Source organism: Leptonotus elevatus, chromosome 17 (genome assembly GCF_054856555.1).
Source record: "Leptonotus elevatus isolate MCC_2025b chromosome 17, RoL_Lele_1.0, whole genome shotgun sequence".
Classification (NCBI taxonomy): Eukaryota; Metazoa; Chordata; class Actinopteri; order Syngnathiformes; family Syngnathidae; genus Leptonotus; species Leptonotus elevatus.
In genome coordinates, this window is record NC_141255.1 from 1,268,166 (window position 1) to 1,285,665 (window position 17,500).

Genomic DNA, 17,500 nt, shown 5'->3' on the forward strand with positions numbered 1-17,500 from the left:
ATATATATATATAAAAAAATATATATATATATAAAAATATATTATAAAAAATATATATATATATATATAAATATATATATAGATAAAAAAATATATATATATATATATATAAAAAAATATATATATATATTATATGAAAAAATATATAATATATATATATATAAAAATATATATATATATATATATATATAAAAAATATATATATATGAAAATATATATAAAAATATATATATATATGAAAATATATATATATATATGAAAAAAAATATATATATATATATATATATATGAAAATATATATATATATGAAAATATATATAAATTAAAAAAATTAATATATATATATATATAAAAAAAATATATATATATATATTTATATTTAAAAAATATATATATATTATTTTTTTTATATATATATATATATAATATATTTTTCATATATATATATATATATTTTTTTTTTAATATTTTTATATATATATATATATATTTTTTTTTTAATATTTTTATATATATATATATATATTTTTTTTTTAATATTTTTTAAATATATTTTTTATATATATATATATTTTTTTATTTTTTTTTATTTTATATTTTTATATATATATATATATATATAAAACAAACTACAATTAACAGACAGGTACAAATAATTACAGAATAAAAAGATGGCGCACCCGCACGACACACCTACCAGCGTAACTCCGCCCCGAAGCGCGCGTTGAGGCTGCCCACTGTTCCGCGTCGAGGTGATCGTAGTGCGAATGGCTGATGAGCACGGCGTCAATCCGGGGCAACTGCAGAACCAAGATCAGTTGAAAAAGAAGCCCAGCGATGAGACGCTAGTCACCAAAAAGGGAGACGAGATCAACGGTTCCGTACCGCCACGTTGCCCGTTTGCGTACCTGCTGCACGCTACAAGGGGGGCCCTCTGTATCGTTTGGGGCCAACGAACTGGACGGGCGACGCCCTCTGGCTGAAAATGGGATCTGTCAGGATGTTCAGCCCGTCGATTTCCACCAGAACCGAGGCGTGCCCGAGCCAGGTGACCCTGAGACCCGGACCGGAGGGGGAGAGGTCTGGGTTGCGGACAAAGTACGGCTCCAATACTGGCAACTTGCTGTCGAGAGCCTGGAAGGAGGCGCAAGGCATCGACAATGAAGGAGTTTTCTCAAACAGGAAGTGCCGACTCGGGATTCCGTACCTCTGTACTCGTCGGCACGTTGCTGTGATTATTGTCCAGGAAAAAGAAGCGAAGCAGCGTGGAGTAGGACGGGAACCGCCACGTGGACCACGGGTTAGTAAAGCGGCCATGTTTGTCTCGACAGGACTTCGTCACCTCCTCCTATCACAACAAAGACAACAACTCATGTTGGCATTGGCCGGCTCGCCGTTTAACAGTAGGCGAACTATTGATGACCTCGAGGCGGTAGTCCAGCCGGAAGCTCTTGCGGGAAGAACTGCTCCTCCTCAAGACTCCTCCTTCTCCGCCTTCGGCCCCGATCAGCCCGACGGCGTCATCCTCATGCCGGACACACGGCGCCTCACATGGTCTTGCCTCCACTAAGTCTTCTCGCTCCTCCGGGGCTCCTCTGTCTGAAGATGATGGCTTTTCCATGGGCTCACCTCCACATCTGGCAAGGATACAAACTCACGGTCGCGCTACATCTTAAACCAACTTAAAAAGTAGTAGCTTAAAAAGTTTTCCACCAGTGAAAGTGCAGAGAAAGGTTGCGAACAGAAGTACGTTGTTACTGTATAGTAGTTTGCATGCGAGCTCGAATGTGGCGTTATGGTGAGCTTCAAGCCGGGTTTAGTCAAAAACGAACGAAAAATGCAGCGAAGCAGGATGTCAGGAAAGCAGGAAGTGCACGCCACTCTCCGTTCATGTTTACTTCAAAGACAATTGGACGTAAAGATGTCTTAAGTGCTTTCCAACATTGACCGTGAGGATAGATGGTCCATTCAATTTGATGCCGGGCATCCTTTCTTTTACTGCTGGTGCGTTCACAATCCCGTGTGTGTTTGTGAGTCCCTCAGTGACGCCGCAACAACAATGGAGGCCTGTGGTTGAGAACCAAAATAAACGTGTATGTAGTTCGGGCTGTTATTGTGGCCACAACAAAAGCAAACGCGTCGACTCGACACACTCATTTATTTGCGTTTATAAATAGTCGAACTCACACGCTTTGTCATTTCTGTGTAAACGCTATCGTGTTAAGGTGAAGTTCATTAATAGAAACGTACTAATGTGTGGCATGACCAAAATGCTACGTTTAAGAAAAGAGGGAATTAGCACATATTAGCTCAGGGCTTACAACACTCTTGCGTTCAATAATGAGCTCAAAGTGTCATACAACTTACTTGAACAGTGAACGCAACAGCTAGCGACCAAACATGCTAACCGACAACCGTACGACTGCGATCTTATACAGAGCGAACCGTGGAACGAGTGTTTTTTTTATTTTTAAGGATGGAAGGAAATAGTACCGTCTGAGATGTCGCTCAACGGTAAGTCTTGATTCGAGTCGAGTAGAAGCGGAAGGTGAAATGAAACATTGGTCGACAATGGTCGACTCGTTGGATCGGATCAGTGAAATCAATGGTGACGTCACTGGGTCACATGACCATGTTCCGCCAATCAGCAAATTCATTGATTTCAGAATTGAATATGCATTTAATGTTTATATAAAATTACATTTGTTAAACGCAAATAGATATATCATAATAATTATATAATTCCAATTCATTACATTATATAAAACGTGAATTTACAATACTGTATTTTGGGGGAACTATTTATGTATTTATTTACTTACTTTTAAGTTGTTAGTAATATTGCTAAAAGCTTTCTTTTTGTCTGGATAGAACAAGGAAGAGTTCATCTCCACTATGAGAGATTTGGGTCAGTGGAGGAGGAATACTCCACATCTGTTTGTTGTGCGTGCGTGTGCGCGCGCGCGCGCGGTCTCGTAAATGTCATTTCCGTTACACGACAGACGACATTATTAATCCAACCCCTCCGCATTTAGGGCCGCATTACTTGCTTTGTGTGTTGTAGTTGTGTCCGTGTAAGAGGATGTTAGTCGCACAATACTATCCACTAAAATGAATTCATTTTGGATTTTAAAAATTCAGCTTGGTTTGTTTGGATTGGATTTTTTTTCCCCTAGAAAAATGAACCAGTCAGAAGAAAATCAATCAGCAAAAGACAAACACCAGTCATTTAGGGATTCTTTTTTTTTTTTTTACATGGTTATACCCCTTGAGGTATTTATACGTTAATTAATCTTATGTCATCAAATGAAACTAGTTTATGGCACTTTTAAATCTGGGATTGTGTTTGGATGAGTGGACACTGTCACGCTGCAGTACCAGATGAGGTCGCTAGGCGTCCCTGTTTGATCAAATTTTAGGTTTGTATCTGTCAAACCTCCACCAAGTACAGGACGCCACACTCCTAAATCCTATGTCCTACTGCAGATTGATCCACAGCAGCCATAAAACGTCACATCATCTCCTCTATTTATTAAAATCTTTATCAGCCAACACCAAGTCAGGGGAAATGATATGAAAGGGAGGGAGGGAAGACAGTAGTTAAACGAAAGGAGAGATGGTGTTAACAAGAGCGACACAGCGAGAGGAAAAAAGAGGCATGGATGGAGGGAGGGAGGAGGGGTTTAATCCTGCCTGGATTATGGTATAAACTGGTCGCGAGGAGCAAGAGAGAGGAAGTCCCAACAGGCCTCCCTCCATCCCTCCACGCGTCCATCACTCCATCCAAGACTGTTTTCGTCGCTCCGCTCACTGATTTTTTGGACCCCCAAAAAAGAACACAAATTTTGGAGTCTTCCCTGGGAAAGAGGGAAGGGAGCGATGGAATGATGGCAAGAGCAGGAGATGAAGGTTCAGGCGGTTGGAGTGTTGAATTTGTGACTGCTCGTGTGGAAATGTGACATCCTTCATTTTGGCCATTTTTTTTTTTTAGGTGATGATGTCAATGATGCAACTCCAGAGCAGGTTTGGGAACTTTGGCGCTCCGCCGCGTGTCACACTGTGGATTGCTTTTTTGTTCATCACGCCTGTTCTGGCTCGCCAGGCTTGAGCAGAACTGATGTTTTGGATCCGGGCTGTTTTGCAGAGGACTTCTTAAAGAAGGCAAGTTTGACAATTTAAGTCTTTTTTTTTTCTCTCCTTGATGCTAAGAAGAAGGTCAAATGTAGTAGAGGAAGTTGTGACCAGTTTACTTCTTGCCTGCCAAGACGTACGATCGCGACAACAGCAACCTCAAATAATCGCATTTGCAATCTGACTGGAAATCCTTAGAAATGGACGCGAACGGCAGCGATGCCGGACAGCGGCAGACGAGGCCGACGATGCTCCCGTGGATTATCTTGTGCAGCTCGCTGTGGCTGACGGTCGACGGCCAGATGAAGATCTCACCGGAGATGTGAGATACATTTGCAATGCAAACCAACTCACCATTTGATTGATTGATTTTATTTTTTATTTTTTACATTTTCATCCTTTTGTACGCATCCTATGATGACGATGCGCACCTCATTGGACATAATGAAGCATACAGTATATTGGTCACCGTGGTGTAAAATGAACCCGTGTCATACTGCTAAATGATAACAAAAAAAAAAAAATCGCATTTATTCACCCTCACAAATACCCTAATATGATCCCCATTCAACTTCTGCTCCCGTTATTGGCTCAGCCATTCTCACATTTCTGACGAACGCTTCTTATTTTGGAATAAAAATATCATCGCAAAAATGACGCCAGCGGGCCAAGAGGTGACAAACCTTAGCAGCGTGCACGGCGACTCCCCATTGGCCCGACCATCTGTCGCATCCTGTCTGGTCCTCACGCACAGGATTTGTTAGTCCGAATGACCAAAAAAAGAAAAAGAAAAAGAAAAAAAACATGACTGAGCGGCGGAAAAAGTCGGCGACCTGACTGTAGACTGTCACCTTCAACGGTAATCTCTTTTTAATCTGACCCCAGACACGAAAGGCCACAACCTTTAATGCTGTGCTTTTACACTCTTGCGCCACAACAACTTTCAGATCCAACAAAAGAGCCACAAGCAAAAGTGCAGGTGACACTTTTTTTTCTGAACATTTTCTTTTGTTTTGTGTCCAGTGTGCAGAAGTGGGCCGAGTCGTTCGGCAAAGAGATCGTGTCCCTCTCCACGAAATACTCCGGATCGGAATTGCTTCAAAAAGTAAGACAATTTCTTCTAATAACTAAGTAGTGGTACGTGAGCTCCCTCTAGTGTTATGTCAAAGAATCACCGCTCAAGTACGGTTTCAATTGTTTTTCGTACGATACCAACATGTAATCTGGTACAATTTGTAATATTTTTTTCAAGGCGACAAGATTAAGCATCAGCAGTGGATTGGCAACGAAACACCAATAAAGAAATAACTCGCGTACCACGTTTATAATGACGGTCGAAGTTCATTCGAGTGCAGTGCGCCGTTGCGCTAATTTGCTCCAGAGACCTAGAAAATCATTTCTTTGCTTACATTTCGGTCCACGTACGTGTTGGTAATTAGGCTGGCGCGTTTTGCACACCACCTTGCAGAATCCCTGGCAGGCCTGGCGCTCTCACCATCTGCCAGCCGCGCTCAACTCATCCATTCGACTTATTATTATTATTATTATTATTATCACCTTACCTCTTCATAATCTACCGGTTATGTGTGCTTTGAAGAAATACAAGGATGTGGAGGGCGTGCTGAAGATCGAGGAGGTGGACGGCGAGGAGCTCGTCAAGAAGTTTGCAGAGGAGATGGAGACGATGCTTGGGAGGAAGATGAAATCGGTTAAGGTATCGAACGAAATAACATGCTTTTTTTTTCATATGCAAATGAAGTCATGCCGAGGGGTGCAATGTCAAAAAAAAAAAAAATAATAATCCATTGCAGAGGTTAGCAGAAGCAGCCGAGGATGCTGATCTTTACCACGAGTACAATGACACACTGGAGGTAAGTCACCGATCTGTTCCAGCCTCTCGCCCCCGAATAAAAAAATAATATAAAAATATACATTAATGACATCATTTAGTATCATGAAAATAATTAAACAGTTTTTGCCACAGCTTTCGCTTCATTTTTTATTTTTTAAGAGCTCAGTATTGTTCATTCGGAAATGTCATCATCATTGCTCTTTTCTTTTCTTTTCTTTTTTCTTCTTTTTTTTTTTGTGTTTTTTGCTTCATTTCGATGGATTGTGCTGCTCCCTCTGGTGTGCGCGCGCATCTTGGCCAAAATGATGAACAACCCATCTGTAGTTTGTCGCTACACGTTGCATATTTTTATGTGTTTTTATTTAGACTTTCTGAAAACACAAAATACGATGCATGCAATTCACGACGTTCGCATGCTCGGCTCTTTCCGCATCGCGTGTGGCTCTTCTTCGCTTTCGAAATGCGACGCTCCCCTGAGGCCATGCGCACAAAAGTAGCGAACGCTGCCCTCTGCTGGTCAGCGTTAGTAATTACAACCTCCTTATAGCAAAGTGCCACATTTGTCTAATTGTCCTCAATCATTAAACAAGAGCACAAGACGACCACCCTCTGAACACGGGTTTGCGTGATAAATTAACATCAAATAACAATTCTAAATATAATAATTTTGAACGAAGCTGCATTCCACGCATTCCTTTTTTTTCTTTTTCTTTTTTTTCTTCCTCTTTTTTCCACGCATTCCTTTTTTTTATTTTTTATTTTATTTTTATTTTTTTTTATTCCTCTTTTTTCCACGCATTCCTTTTTTTTATTTTTTATTTTATTTTTATTTTTTTTCCTTCCTCTTTTTTCCACGCATTCCTTATTGATGAACAGAATAAACAATAACCCGATTGACAGCATAACTTGTCTGAGTTTAATACCGGATGTCATTCCCGTATGACGACGCCGCCCTTTTTTCCCAGTTTGGATACTACAACTCCATGCTGGTCAACAAGATGGACGAGGACGGCAACCCGTTGCCTCTGGGCGGGGAATTCCCGCTGGAAAAGAACGAACACTTCAGCAAGCTGCCGGTCAACACGCAGCAGAGCAACATCCAAGTGCCCACCAACGTCTACAACAGAGGTGCGAGTGACCTGAGCGCACGAGACACAAACCGCAGGCTCGCTGTCTCTTTTTTTTTTGCCATCGCAGATACGGACATCCTCAACGGAGCGTACATGTCGGAGGCGCTCAATGACGTCTTCGTAGACAACTTCCAGAAAGATCCCACGCTCACCTGGCAGTACTTCGGCAGCTCCTCGGGCTTCTTCAGGCTGTATCCGGGTAGCAAACCACACCTTTTTTTTTTTGTGAATGTAAAAGTCGGAGCCATGAGATTCAGCAACCGAAGCGGAAACACGGAACGCTTAGCAAGCAATCGTAGGACGTCCGGTGATGATTCAGTGTGTGTGTGTGCGCGTGCGCGAATGTAATTAGCAGGTCATTTGTGAGGCGCGCGCTTGCTCATCCATCACTCCCTTTATTTTCACCGACTGTCCATTCACCCATCGATCAATCCATCGGTCCGCTGTCAGACCAGGCAGCACGTTTGCTGACAGCTTTTTTTTTTCATCTCCAGGGATTCAGTGGATTCCGGACGAGAATGGGGTCGTCACCTTCGACTGCAGGAACAGGAACTGGTGAGGCCAACTTCCGGAATAAAGCTCAGCCACACCACCTGAGATCCAATATAAGCATTCAACTTAATACTGATCAGTTTCGATTGAGGTCTCAACTCATTCACTGAAGCAACCCCCTTCGCTCCCGGCTGTTTGACTGGATTTGGACCGATTCGGCAAGGCCCACAGAATATAGTGCTCTATTGCTGCGAAAGCATGGAAGCTACCAAAAGAAAGATTAGAGTTTCTTCTTTCATCACAAAAATCCGTTTCCTTTTTTGCAGCAATTAGCATAAGAATATAGCTAAGTTTCATCATTATTCACAAATCTGCTTAAAACTGTGGTAAAAAATCAGCTTGTTTGCAACGTGGCCCTGGTTGATCTCTTATACTCTGCTGACCCTCGCTTCACCCGTCCTCTGCAATTCAGAGGCTCGAGCATAAATACGAACTTTGGGACACTTAAAACATTTAAAATAGAACATTTTGCATGCGTTTTTGGGAGCAAATTAGTTCATGTCGGATGGACAATGTTGACTTTAAGTTATTGTTAAAAAAAAAATGCAACTGTCTGTGCCTTTACACAGTAGCAACAAATGACCTGCACAAGCAATGCACCGCGTACATTGCGTGAAATCGGATTGAGAGAAGGTGAAACCCGGTGCCATCGAGAGAGGAAGTCGGAGAAAATCAAGTCAATTTCCAGGAACGCCGTCTGGCCGCTCGGAACAGAACCTCCAGGAAGTTGCAAGTCAAACAAACAGATTATGGATCTGGAAAGTTGCCCGTGGCAGATGCCGCCCCGGGGGGGGGGGGGGGGGGGGTGATCTCATTCATGTCGGCGAGCTCGTAATTAAACAGGATGAGGATAACGAGATCAGGCAGGGGGGAAATGAGCGGGGTGAACTTTGTCCGCATGTCCGCGCTCGCCTTCTCCTCTTTTCCCTCAAACGCGTCCTTCCCGCTTCAGGTACATCCAGGCGGCAACTTCCCCGAAGGATGTGGTGATCGTGGTGGACGTGAGCGGCAGCATGAAGGGCCTCCGACTCACCATCGCCAAGCACACCATCAACACGATATTGGACACGCTGGGCGAGAACGACTTTGTCAACATCGTCGCTGTGAGGCAGCTTTTTGGGGGAAATAACGTTTTTTTGCTTTTGCCGATTTTGAAATCGAACACACCGACTCGTTTTTTTGTTCCCCAGTATAGCGACTACGTTCGATACTTGGAACCGTGCTTCAAGGGGATTTTGGTCCAAGCCGATCTGGATAACAGAGAGGTAAGAAGGAATAAAGTGCACGCAGCTAATTAATTTACTTACCGTTCATGGCAAGCTGTTGTTTGCTGAGGACTTCCTGTCTCTTAGAGCAACTTCCTGTCTGGCAGGATCCTGTTTTGTTTTCTGCTTGTTTCGCACCTGTTACATCTCATCGCGTTCTTGTTCCGCTCATCTGCTCTCCTGTTGTTATTATTCCACAAAGCCTGACCATATGTGTGTGTGTGTGTGTGTGTGTGTATGTGTGTGTGTGTGGGGTGTGTGTGTGTGTGTGTGTGTGTGTGTATGTGTGTGTGTGTGTGGGTGTGGGTGTGTGGGGTGTGGGGGGGAGGTGTGTGTGTGTGTGGGGTGTGTGTGTGGGTGCGTGTGTGCGCGTGCGTGTGTGTGTGTTACGCGCCGGATGCATGCCCTACTTTCTTTCGCCACTAGGCATAACGTTAAGAGATCAGGTGAGGTCGAGGGGGCTGCTGGCAAATATTAAGCACGTCACATGACCGTCCAGGCCAACATCCGATTGGCTGCTTGCCTTGTCGTGTGTGGACCGCTCAAAAACTGCGGCTTTACAGATGTTGCTCGACATCGACTCACACACGATCACGCTGCGAAGCATTTTTCTCATCTTATGTGTGTCATAGTTTTCAGTAAGAGAAAAATCGATCTGAATTGTAATTTCTCGTGTATCCCATTTCACATACACATTTACGTGCTTTCCATATAGGAATTAAATAATAGAAAATGCCTCTCAGTTTGCACTGTTTAATCAACATTGTTATTCGTAAATCTCTTGTATTTGGGCTTTTACAGCATGTTTAATCCAGATTATCTGTCGTAGTTTTGTAGTGGCCGTGTTGTAATTAGTCAGCGTGCCAGGGAGCCTCGCTAATCCCTCGCCGTCACACACGAACACGCGTTTCTGTCTCCAGTCACAGGTTGGCTTCGCAATTTCTCTTTACCCACAATGCAATATCGGACTTTTTTGTGCAGCACTTCAAACTTCTGATCGAGCAGATGCACGTGAAAGGAGAAGGCAAAGTGAAGAATGCCATGAAGGAGTCGTTCAAGATCCTCAACGAGGTTGGGGCGCGTGACACAAAATGGAGAGACACTTACGAGGAAGGCATGTGCTGAGGGTGATAATGTGTGTGCGTGCGTCACCAGGCCGCAGCGCAGGGCCAGGGCAGCCTGTGCAACCAGGCCATCATGCTGATAACAGACGGCGCCATGGAGGACTTCCGGGAGGTTTTTGAAGAGTTCAACTGGCCAGAACGGCGGGTACGACGCACGGGAACAAAAAAGGAGATCAAATCGCTGAGCAAATTGCTGCTCGCGTGCGTCTAACTGTATATGTCACCCGCAGGTTCGAGTGTTCACTTATCTCATAGGGCGGGAAGTGACATTTGCTGAAAATGTCAAATGGATCGCCTGCAATAACAAAGGTACGGAAAATCGACAAGTCATCTTTAGGGGTGGATTATATTAGGGTTACTTGCTTACTCTGACAATAAACTGAATAAAAAACATTCTCCACGGTTTAAAAATAATATTCCGCTAATTTACGTTTATCCTCGACACTTTGAAATTGAGGAAAAAGAAGAAAGAAAAGAAAGCACTAAAACGTGTGCTGCCCTCTTGTGACCGATGTGGGATTACGCAGTGGAAAATAATCCCTTTATTCCCTGCTGGCAGAACATAAAAAAAAAAACTCAGATTAAATAGCAGATTATCAGCACAGTTATACTGTAAACACACGACGGCGCCAGCACGGGTGCAACAGATGCGCTCGCTCGCATCTGTTGCAAAAAAAAAAACGCAAGGATCCCGAATTGAGGTTTCGCTCTCGATTGTGTCGGCATCGGACGACGTGACTGTCAAAAAGTAGCTCTTATCAACATCACCGCAGGAATCCCATTGACGTCATTGTCGTTCGCCGGAATAAGCCAAGAACAGCTCAGCCTTTCGGGGATTACAACGTTGTGATGTCTCATTAATCGTGATGCCAAAAACAAAAGCAGGGCGATAGATATCAAAATATTCCACCTGAACGCGAAGGCTCGTGTGTGTGCGTGTGTGTGCGTGTTGCAGGTTATTACACGCACATTTCGACGCTGGCGGACGTCCAAGAAAACGTCATGGAGTACCTGCACGTTCTCAGTCGGCCAATGGTCATCAACCACGACCATGACATCATCTGGACCGAGGCCTACATGGACAGCGTGGTGCGTAATTTTAGTAGAAATACAAAAACGTGGGTAAGATTTGGTCATGACTTTCAAAATATGGATTCAACATTTTTTAGCAGTATCAGCCACAGCGCTAAAAAAATTCACAACTACAGCAAAATGTGAGTATATTATATAACACAGTGTCAGATTTAACATTACTGGCTGAAAATATTTTTTTTCAAATGAATGCCCAACAATAACAAATAACAAAAAATTCCTTGAGGTTAGCAAGGGGTTCCTAATAATAATTATATAAGCTCTTTAATGCAATTTTTCCAAATTTGTGTTATTTATTTGTGTTATTTATTTGTGTTATTTATTTATTTATTTATTTATTTATTTATTTATTTATGTATGTATTTTTTTTATCCCAGTTACCCACCACTAAAGAGGTAACCAACCATGTTTAAATATTAAGCGTGAACTAGCGCTTTAGCTTAGCATGGCCTTTTTTGGTTCATAGCAGAGCCATCGATAGCGAGAGTTTGGCCAACTCGGTTTTCGGCAGGGTAACAAGATGGCGTCCGTATGTCATGTGACCAGCCGTTGACCAATCGCGCGGATTAGTCGCGCTGTGATTGGTCAACTGCCGGTCACGTGACATTGCGGACGCCATCTTGTTACCCTGCCGAAAACCGAGTTGGCCAAACTCTTCATAGTACACCCCCCTTTTTTTTTTTTTTTGTTTGTTTGTTAGTGAGTCCAGCTAATTTTAGCATCTGTTACTGTAGTGGTTGTTATTTTAGTGCAGCTGGTTAGTTGATATTTTTAACTTTCCCAGCTGTTCAACACTCAAGCCCAGAGTTTGCTTCTGATGACGTCAGTTGCAATGCCAGTGTTCAGCAAGAAAAAAGAGACGGTAAGGAATATTATTACAATTTCTAATCATATTAAATACAACAAAAGGTGACTATGACTGTTATTATTATTATTTTTTAAAATATAGCTGTCTCATGGAATTTTGCTCGGAGTTGTCGGAACTGACGTTGCCTTGAAAGAACTGATGAGATTAGCTCCGAGATACAAGGTGAAAGGTCACCCTCATTTGCTGACGTTTCTTCTTTTTTGCTCAAGCAATGACAGTTGATGGAGTCGCGTGTCTCGTTCTTTTTTTTTCTGTTCAGCTGGGTGTCCACGGCTACGCCTACCTCCTCACAAACAACGGCTACATCTTGTCTCATCCTGACCTCCGTCCGCTGGTAAAAGAGGCGCAAACACCTTAATTGATTACGAAGAAGGCGTTCCACTGAGCAAGGCGTTCGTTTGCTTTGTGACAAAGTACAAGGAAGGGAAGAAACTGAAGCCCAAACCCAACTATAACAGCGTCGACTTGTCCGAGGTGGAATGGGAGGACACTGAGGAGAAGGTGAGACGCGCGACCGTCAAATAGGGACGTTTCTTGTGACAGATCATTTTAAAGAAACGCCCGTTTTGGCTATCCTAATATATCATTTTCCTCCAAATGGCCATTTTCTTCCATTTTCTTCAATTTGTAGTTCCTAATCATAAAATGGCCACAAGAGGGCCGCCGATACCGGTGTCAGCCACTTTTTGCAAATACAGATACTTTGAAATAAGGCCTGCTATCGGCCCCCTAGTGTCAGTACTCGGCCATTCCTTTTTTTTTTTTTTTTTTTTTTTTTTTTTTTTCTTTTTCTTTTTCTACTTTTTCAGTACTCGGCCATTCCTTTTTTTTTTTTTTTTTTTTCTTTTTCTACTTTTTCAGTACTCGGCCATTCCTTTTTTCTTTTTTTTTCTCTTTTTTTTCTTTCCTTTTTTTCTTTTTCTTTTTCTACTTTTTCAGTACTCGGCCATTCCTTTTTTTTTTTCTTTTTTTCTTTTTCTTTTTCTACTTTTTCAGTACTCGGCCATTCCTTTTTTTTTTTTTTTCTTTTTCTTTTTCTACTTTTTCAGTACTCGGCCATTCCTTTTTTTTTCTTTTCTTTTTTTTTCTTTTTTTCTTTTTCTTTTTCTTTTTCTACTTTTTCAGTACTCGGCCATTCCTTTTTTTTTCTTTTTTCTTTTTCTTTTTCTACTTTTTCAGTACTTGGCCATTCCTTTTTTTTTCTTTTCTTTTTTTTTCTTTTTTTCTTTTTCTACTTTTTCAGTACTCGGCCATTCCTTTTTTTTTCTTTTCTTTTTTTTTCTTTTTTTCTTTTTCTTTTTCTACTTTTTCAGTACTCGGCCATTCCGACATTCTTCTCCATGTCGGTTTATGTCGTAATTGTGATACTTCAGCTCAGGACGGCCATGGTCAAAGGAGAAACCGGCACCTTGTCCTCGGATGTGAGGACCTCCGTGGATAAAGGGGTGAGGGCGCAACGATGGCCGCCATCGAGCAACCTTCCCGTGTCGCACTTAATTGCGTATCGTCGGCCTCAATAGCGATGACGAAAGCCATTTTTTTTTTGTTGTTCTCCCCTCTAAACAGAAACGAGTGATGTTCCTCAAGAATGATTACTTCTATACCGGCATCAACGAGACGCCTTTCAGGTTTGATCGCATGCGCGTCTCCTTTATGTCGTAAAAATATTATGAGCATTTGTTGTTGTTTAGTAATCAGTCACGTATCCACCCCCCCCCCCCACCCCATCTATCAGTCTTGGTATCGTGTTGACAAGAGGATATGGGCAGTATATATTCATTGGAAATGTCTCTGTTGAAGAAGGTAGGTCCATTTTTCTGTACGTATTCCGTATTTTGACACAATTTCATCCTCAATGCTGCGTTATTCCGCAGGTCTTCACGATTTACTGGCCCCCGATTTGACCATAGCCAGCGAATGGTGAGGTCGAACCGCTTTTAGTTTTCACCGCTGCTTTTCATCTTAACACCTCCCGTAAAAAACCTCCCAGGACGTACTGTGAGACCGACATCGACCCGGCTCATCGGAAGCTGAGCCAGCTGCAGGCCGTGGTGAGATACCTGACAGGCAAAGAACCCGATCTTGAGTGTGAGTCTGGAACTTTGCCGCCGCTGGGGGGTCTCCCCGCATGCGCAAAATGGGAACGAGTCAAATGAACAACTTTTTTGTTTCTCCGCAGGCGACGTGCAGCTCATGCAGCAAACGCTGTTCGACGCGGTGGTGACGGCGCCGATGGAAGCTTACTGGACTGCCCTCATGCTCAACCCGACCGGGTGAATGTTCAGCCGCTGGCGTCACATTGAATGTCTTTCGGGAATAAAAACAAAATGAGTGCCCATTACTATTCATTTTATCAGACAGTTTTCCATTTAGAATCAGTTTTAGTCCATTTTCAATCACTTTTATTAATTTTTTTTTATCAGTTAGTCAACCTCATCCCATTTTCATTTAGTCAAATTTTAGTCGACTATAAATCTTTCTTTCTTTCTTTTCTTTATTTCAGACAACATCCCAATTCACATCAGTAACAAAGATGTAAAGAAAAGGACATATTAAATGCGTCAAAAAAAAATATCTAAAATCTAGCATTTTAGTCTTTATTTTAGTCCAAGAAAACATAATTTTGTTATAATTTTATTTATTTATTTTACTTTATTTATAATTTTATTATCATACTTTTATTTGTCTAGTTTTAGTCAACAAAAACTGTCAATGTCTTAGTCTCGTTTTAGTCACCACAATTATTTTACCCCTGTATATATATAATATTTTTTTGTCAGCAGATTATGTTGAACATTTTGGATCTAAAACTATTTCATCACATCAAATTTTCTCTCATCTTTTTGATGAAAAACGAATTGACACACAATTACAATACATCTACAAGTGACTATGCTATGAGCTAGTAAGTTAGCCAGCATTGGTTAGCGGTCGGATTAACATTATTGTTGGAACGTCATAGCCGCTTGGATTACGGTAATTTTACATTCATTTACTTTTTTTTTTTTTTAACCTTTCACCGTGAATCCACCTTCTGTCTGTCCCGTCCGTGTGTTTGTGCAATGTTGCGCTTGCTAGCTTGAGATTTGAAGCATGTGACGGATTAGCAGAGACAGCATTTTACAAAATCATCTCATTTTTGTTCATAAACTAAAACGTCCATAGATTTAGTCCAGTTTGTATGAAGTGAAGTCCATTTTCCTCTCATTTTCATTCGCCGACGAAAATGCATATTGATTCAGCCCCAGTTATTGTTTATTAATGAGAGTTTTAGTCTAGTCTGGTCTAGTTCTCGTCCGGTAAAAAAAAAATGTGTTGATGAAAATATTTGTGTTTAGTTTTTGGTAATGAAATGAACGCTCGTGCACCATTTTCTATCTCATAGTATGGACGACGGCATTGAGACCGCTTTCCTGGGCACACGTTCGGGCCTGATGAGGTTCCAGCGTTATACTGGCATCGAAAAGCGAGTTGGCATGTGAGTAATAATAAAGGCTATCCCAAAAGGAACAAAAAACACTTCTCTATTTTTTTATAAATACAAAACAAGTAAGTGACTTTTGGAACACCCCTCGTATATCCCGTGAAACATTTTGTGCAAGCTCGCCCTCTAGTGGACAGGAGGAGCGGCACCATTTTTAATCACGGTGGACACACTTTTGCTGCGATTCAGCAAGTTTGGTGACAGTTGACCTTTGACATCCCTGCTGCCAGGTCGTTCCTGACATCCACGGATAAGGAGAACATGTTCACCCTTGACCACTTCCCACTGTGGTTCCGCAGGGCGGCCGAGTACCCCGCTGGACAGTTCCTGTACTACATGCCCCGCCAGGAGACCAGAGGTTAGACAGATCTTCCGTCGTTCGCGTTCGGAACGAGTTTGCAGCCGTTTTTTTTTTAAAATGCAGCACTTTAACACTTAAAGTCCATTGATGGCAGGAGAGTCTCTTTTTTTTTTTGCAAGCAAAGTGTCCTTCTGTGAATCCGGCCGTGTGTTGTGTTCAGACGTGTTCAGGGACTATGAGGCGGACTATAGCGCCCCCTTGAGCGCAGAGGAGACGGAGCAGCAAGCGGAGGAGGGAGGGGGAGTCCCGGGGGAGGAGGAGGAGGAGGAGGGTAGAGGAAAACTGTTACTTGGCATGCCGCCGCTTGGGTGTCCTCAATCATTCCCGGCATCCTTTTATGATCTTCATCCCAAATGTGACTTTCTTCTCCTTTTGGTCACATATGAGGCATGACCAGAGAAGTAAAGTGTAGCAAACTCCTCTCCTCTTTTAGTCATTCTGACATGATTGACACATATTTAAAAACAACAAAAAAACTTGTCTGTCGTGCATGTTTGCATGAGTGTTTGCAATGCGTAGATCCTGCACTTACCAGCCACAATATTAGGTACACCTCGTGTTGCAGATTATTATTATTTTTTTTTAAATCTCATTGGATTGTGCAGGTGTCCTTAATATCGTGAGAATGATGGTAGTGACTGCTCTCTCATTGTGTGCTGCTCGTCTTGCAGCAGGGAGGATCGTGATCGCAACCACTGCCATCACTGTGACCGTGGGCAAGAAGACCGCCATTGCTGGAGGTAGGACGGCATGACCTCTTTTTCAATGATTAAGTGTCTTGGCATCCTCCACCTAATTTGATCTATTAGAGGGCCATTCCACTAGTTTGGTGCCATCTTAAAATAAGTATTTTTTTTTCAGCTCTAAATCTATTGAACTACTCTTTTTTTTTTCTAAGAGCTCAGTATTGTTCATTCGGAAATGTCATCATCATTGCTCTTTTATTTATTTTATTTTATTTATTATTATTAATTTTTTTTGTGTGGGTGAGTATGTGTATGTGCGTGCGTGCGTGCGCGCGTACTCATAATGTGTATTGTTATCCATCTCGGTGTTGCGGTTAATAGTTGCAATGCCACTTCAAACCACTAGAGGGCAGTGTTCGTCTACATGCAAACGTCTATTTATGATTCATGAGGACACTTTTGAATTTGTTGTCATGCTCTTGCATACATGAATCTCCCGGCACGTCGCTCTCATACTTGCTGTAGCTACCTCCATCCAATCCATCTTCAATAATGGACACCGTACCACTTGGAAAATAAAGAAAAGGAGGACTAGAAAAAGAGAATGAAGGTTAGTCATCGTGAATGCATAGAGAAGGGCGGGAGGACAAAAAAGGCGGAGCGAGGGTGGGAGAAAAAGCAAGGTGAAAAAACACTCCAAATGATAGGAAAAGATGTGTCAGGAAGATAAATGGACGCGGGAGGAGATGAGAAGGACAGAGTTGATGAGAAAGGAAAGCGTTGGCAGGGATTGAGGCGTAAAGAACAAGATAAGGATTAGTAGCCTACACAGAGGAGCGCTCGCCATCGCCACTGATTCACGAAACCCTGTGTGTGTTTACTCCATCTTATTTGATCATATTATTTGACCCTCTGCTGGAAGTCGCGCCAGAAATAGACACAGCGGTGCGCTCGC

At 42.2% G+C, this 17,500-nt stretch overlaps 2 protein-coding genes across 7 annotated transcripts in view; one reads left to right on the forward strand and one right to left on the reverse strand.

Annotated features, from left to right (window-relative positions):
• napepld (N-acyl phosphatidylethanolamine phospholipase D) overlaps window positions 1-2,614 on the reverse strand; it is a 3,226-nt gene extending 612 nt beyond the window's left edge. The window contains 8 exon segments of the mRNA XM_086059037.1: window positions 707-740; window positions 743-800; window positions 909-932; window positions 934-1,134; window positions 1,208-1,348; window positions 1,424-1,637; window positions 1,899-2,067; window positions 2,494-2,614. Coding sequence (XP_085915163.1) covers window positions 707-740; window positions 743-800; window positions 909-932; window positions 934-1,134; window positions 1,208-1,348; window positions 1,424-1,637; window positions 1,899-1,987 — 761 coding nt within the window. The 5' untranslated portion in view covers window positions 1,988-2,067; window positions 2,494-2,614.
• An 892-nt stretch (window positions 2,615-3,506) lies between these two features.
• The window catches only part of cacna2d4a (calcium channel, voltage-dependent, alpha 2/delta subunit 4a), a 52,506-nt gene continuing 38,512 nt past the window's right edge, over window positions 3,507-17,500 (forward strand). Inside the window, exons 1-29 of one of the 6 annotated variants that reach the window (XM_086059901.1) lie at window positions 3,656-3,909; window positions 3,992-4,023; window positions 4,103-4,161; window positions 5,155-5,236; window positions 5,729-5,845; window positions 5,943-6,002; window positions 6,949-7,111; window positions 7,181-7,312; window positions 7,608-7,668; window positions 8,618-8,768; window positions 8,856-8,930; window positions 9,912-10,001; window positions 10,086-10,199; window positions 10,285-10,363; window positions 11,010-11,143; window positions 11,524-11,541; window positions 11,931-12,008; window positions 12,096-12,176; window positions 12,274-12,348; window positions 12,429-12,515; window positions 13,388-13,459; window positions 13,581-13,642; window positions 13,750-13,817; window positions 13,889-13,934; window positions 14,005-14,102; window positions 14,194-14,287; window positions 15,400-15,492; window positions 15,729-15,856; window positions 16,531-16,599. In XM_086059901.1, coding sequence (XP_085916027.1) covers window positions 5,807-5,845; window positions 5,943-6,002; window positions 6,949-7,111; window positions 7,181-7,312; window positions 7,608-7,668; window positions 8,618-8,768; window positions 8,856-8,930; window positions 9,912-10,001; window positions 10,086-10,199; window positions 10,285-10,363; window positions 11,010-11,143; window positions 11,524-11,541; window positions 11,931-12,008; window positions 12,096-12,176; window positions 12,274-12,348; window positions 12,429-12,515; window positions 13,388-13,459; window positions 13,581-13,642; window positions 13,750-13,817; window positions 13,889-13,934; window positions 14,005-14,102; window positions 14,194-14,287; window positions 15,400-15,492; window positions 15,729-15,856; window positions 16,531-16,599 — 2,167 coding nt within the window. In that variant the 5' untranslated portion in view covers window positions 3,656-3,909; window positions 3,992-4,023; window positions 4,103-4,161; window positions 5,155-5,236; window positions 5,729-5,806. Of the gene's footprint in view, window positions 4,162-4,329; window positions 4,454-5,154; window positions 5,237-5,728; window positions 5,846-5,942; window positions 6,003-6,948; window positions 7,112-7,180; window positions 7,313-7,607; window positions 7,669-8,617; window positions 8,769-8,855; window positions 8,931-9,911; window positions 10,002-10,085; window positions 10,200-10,284; window positions 10,364-11,009; window positions 11,144-11,523; window positions 11,542-11,930; window positions 12,009-12,095; window positions 12,177-12,273; window positions 12,349-12,428; window positions 12,516-13,387; window positions 13,460-13,580; window positions 13,643-13,749; window positions 13,818-13,888; window positions 13,935-14,004; window positions 14,103-14,193; window positions 14,288-15,399; window positions 15,493-15,728; window positions 15,857-16,530; window positions 16,600-17,500 lie in introns of all 6 variants that reach the window. The other 5 variants (XM_086059896.1, XM_086059900.1, XM_086059898.1 and 2 more) reach the window with 5 other exon arrangements.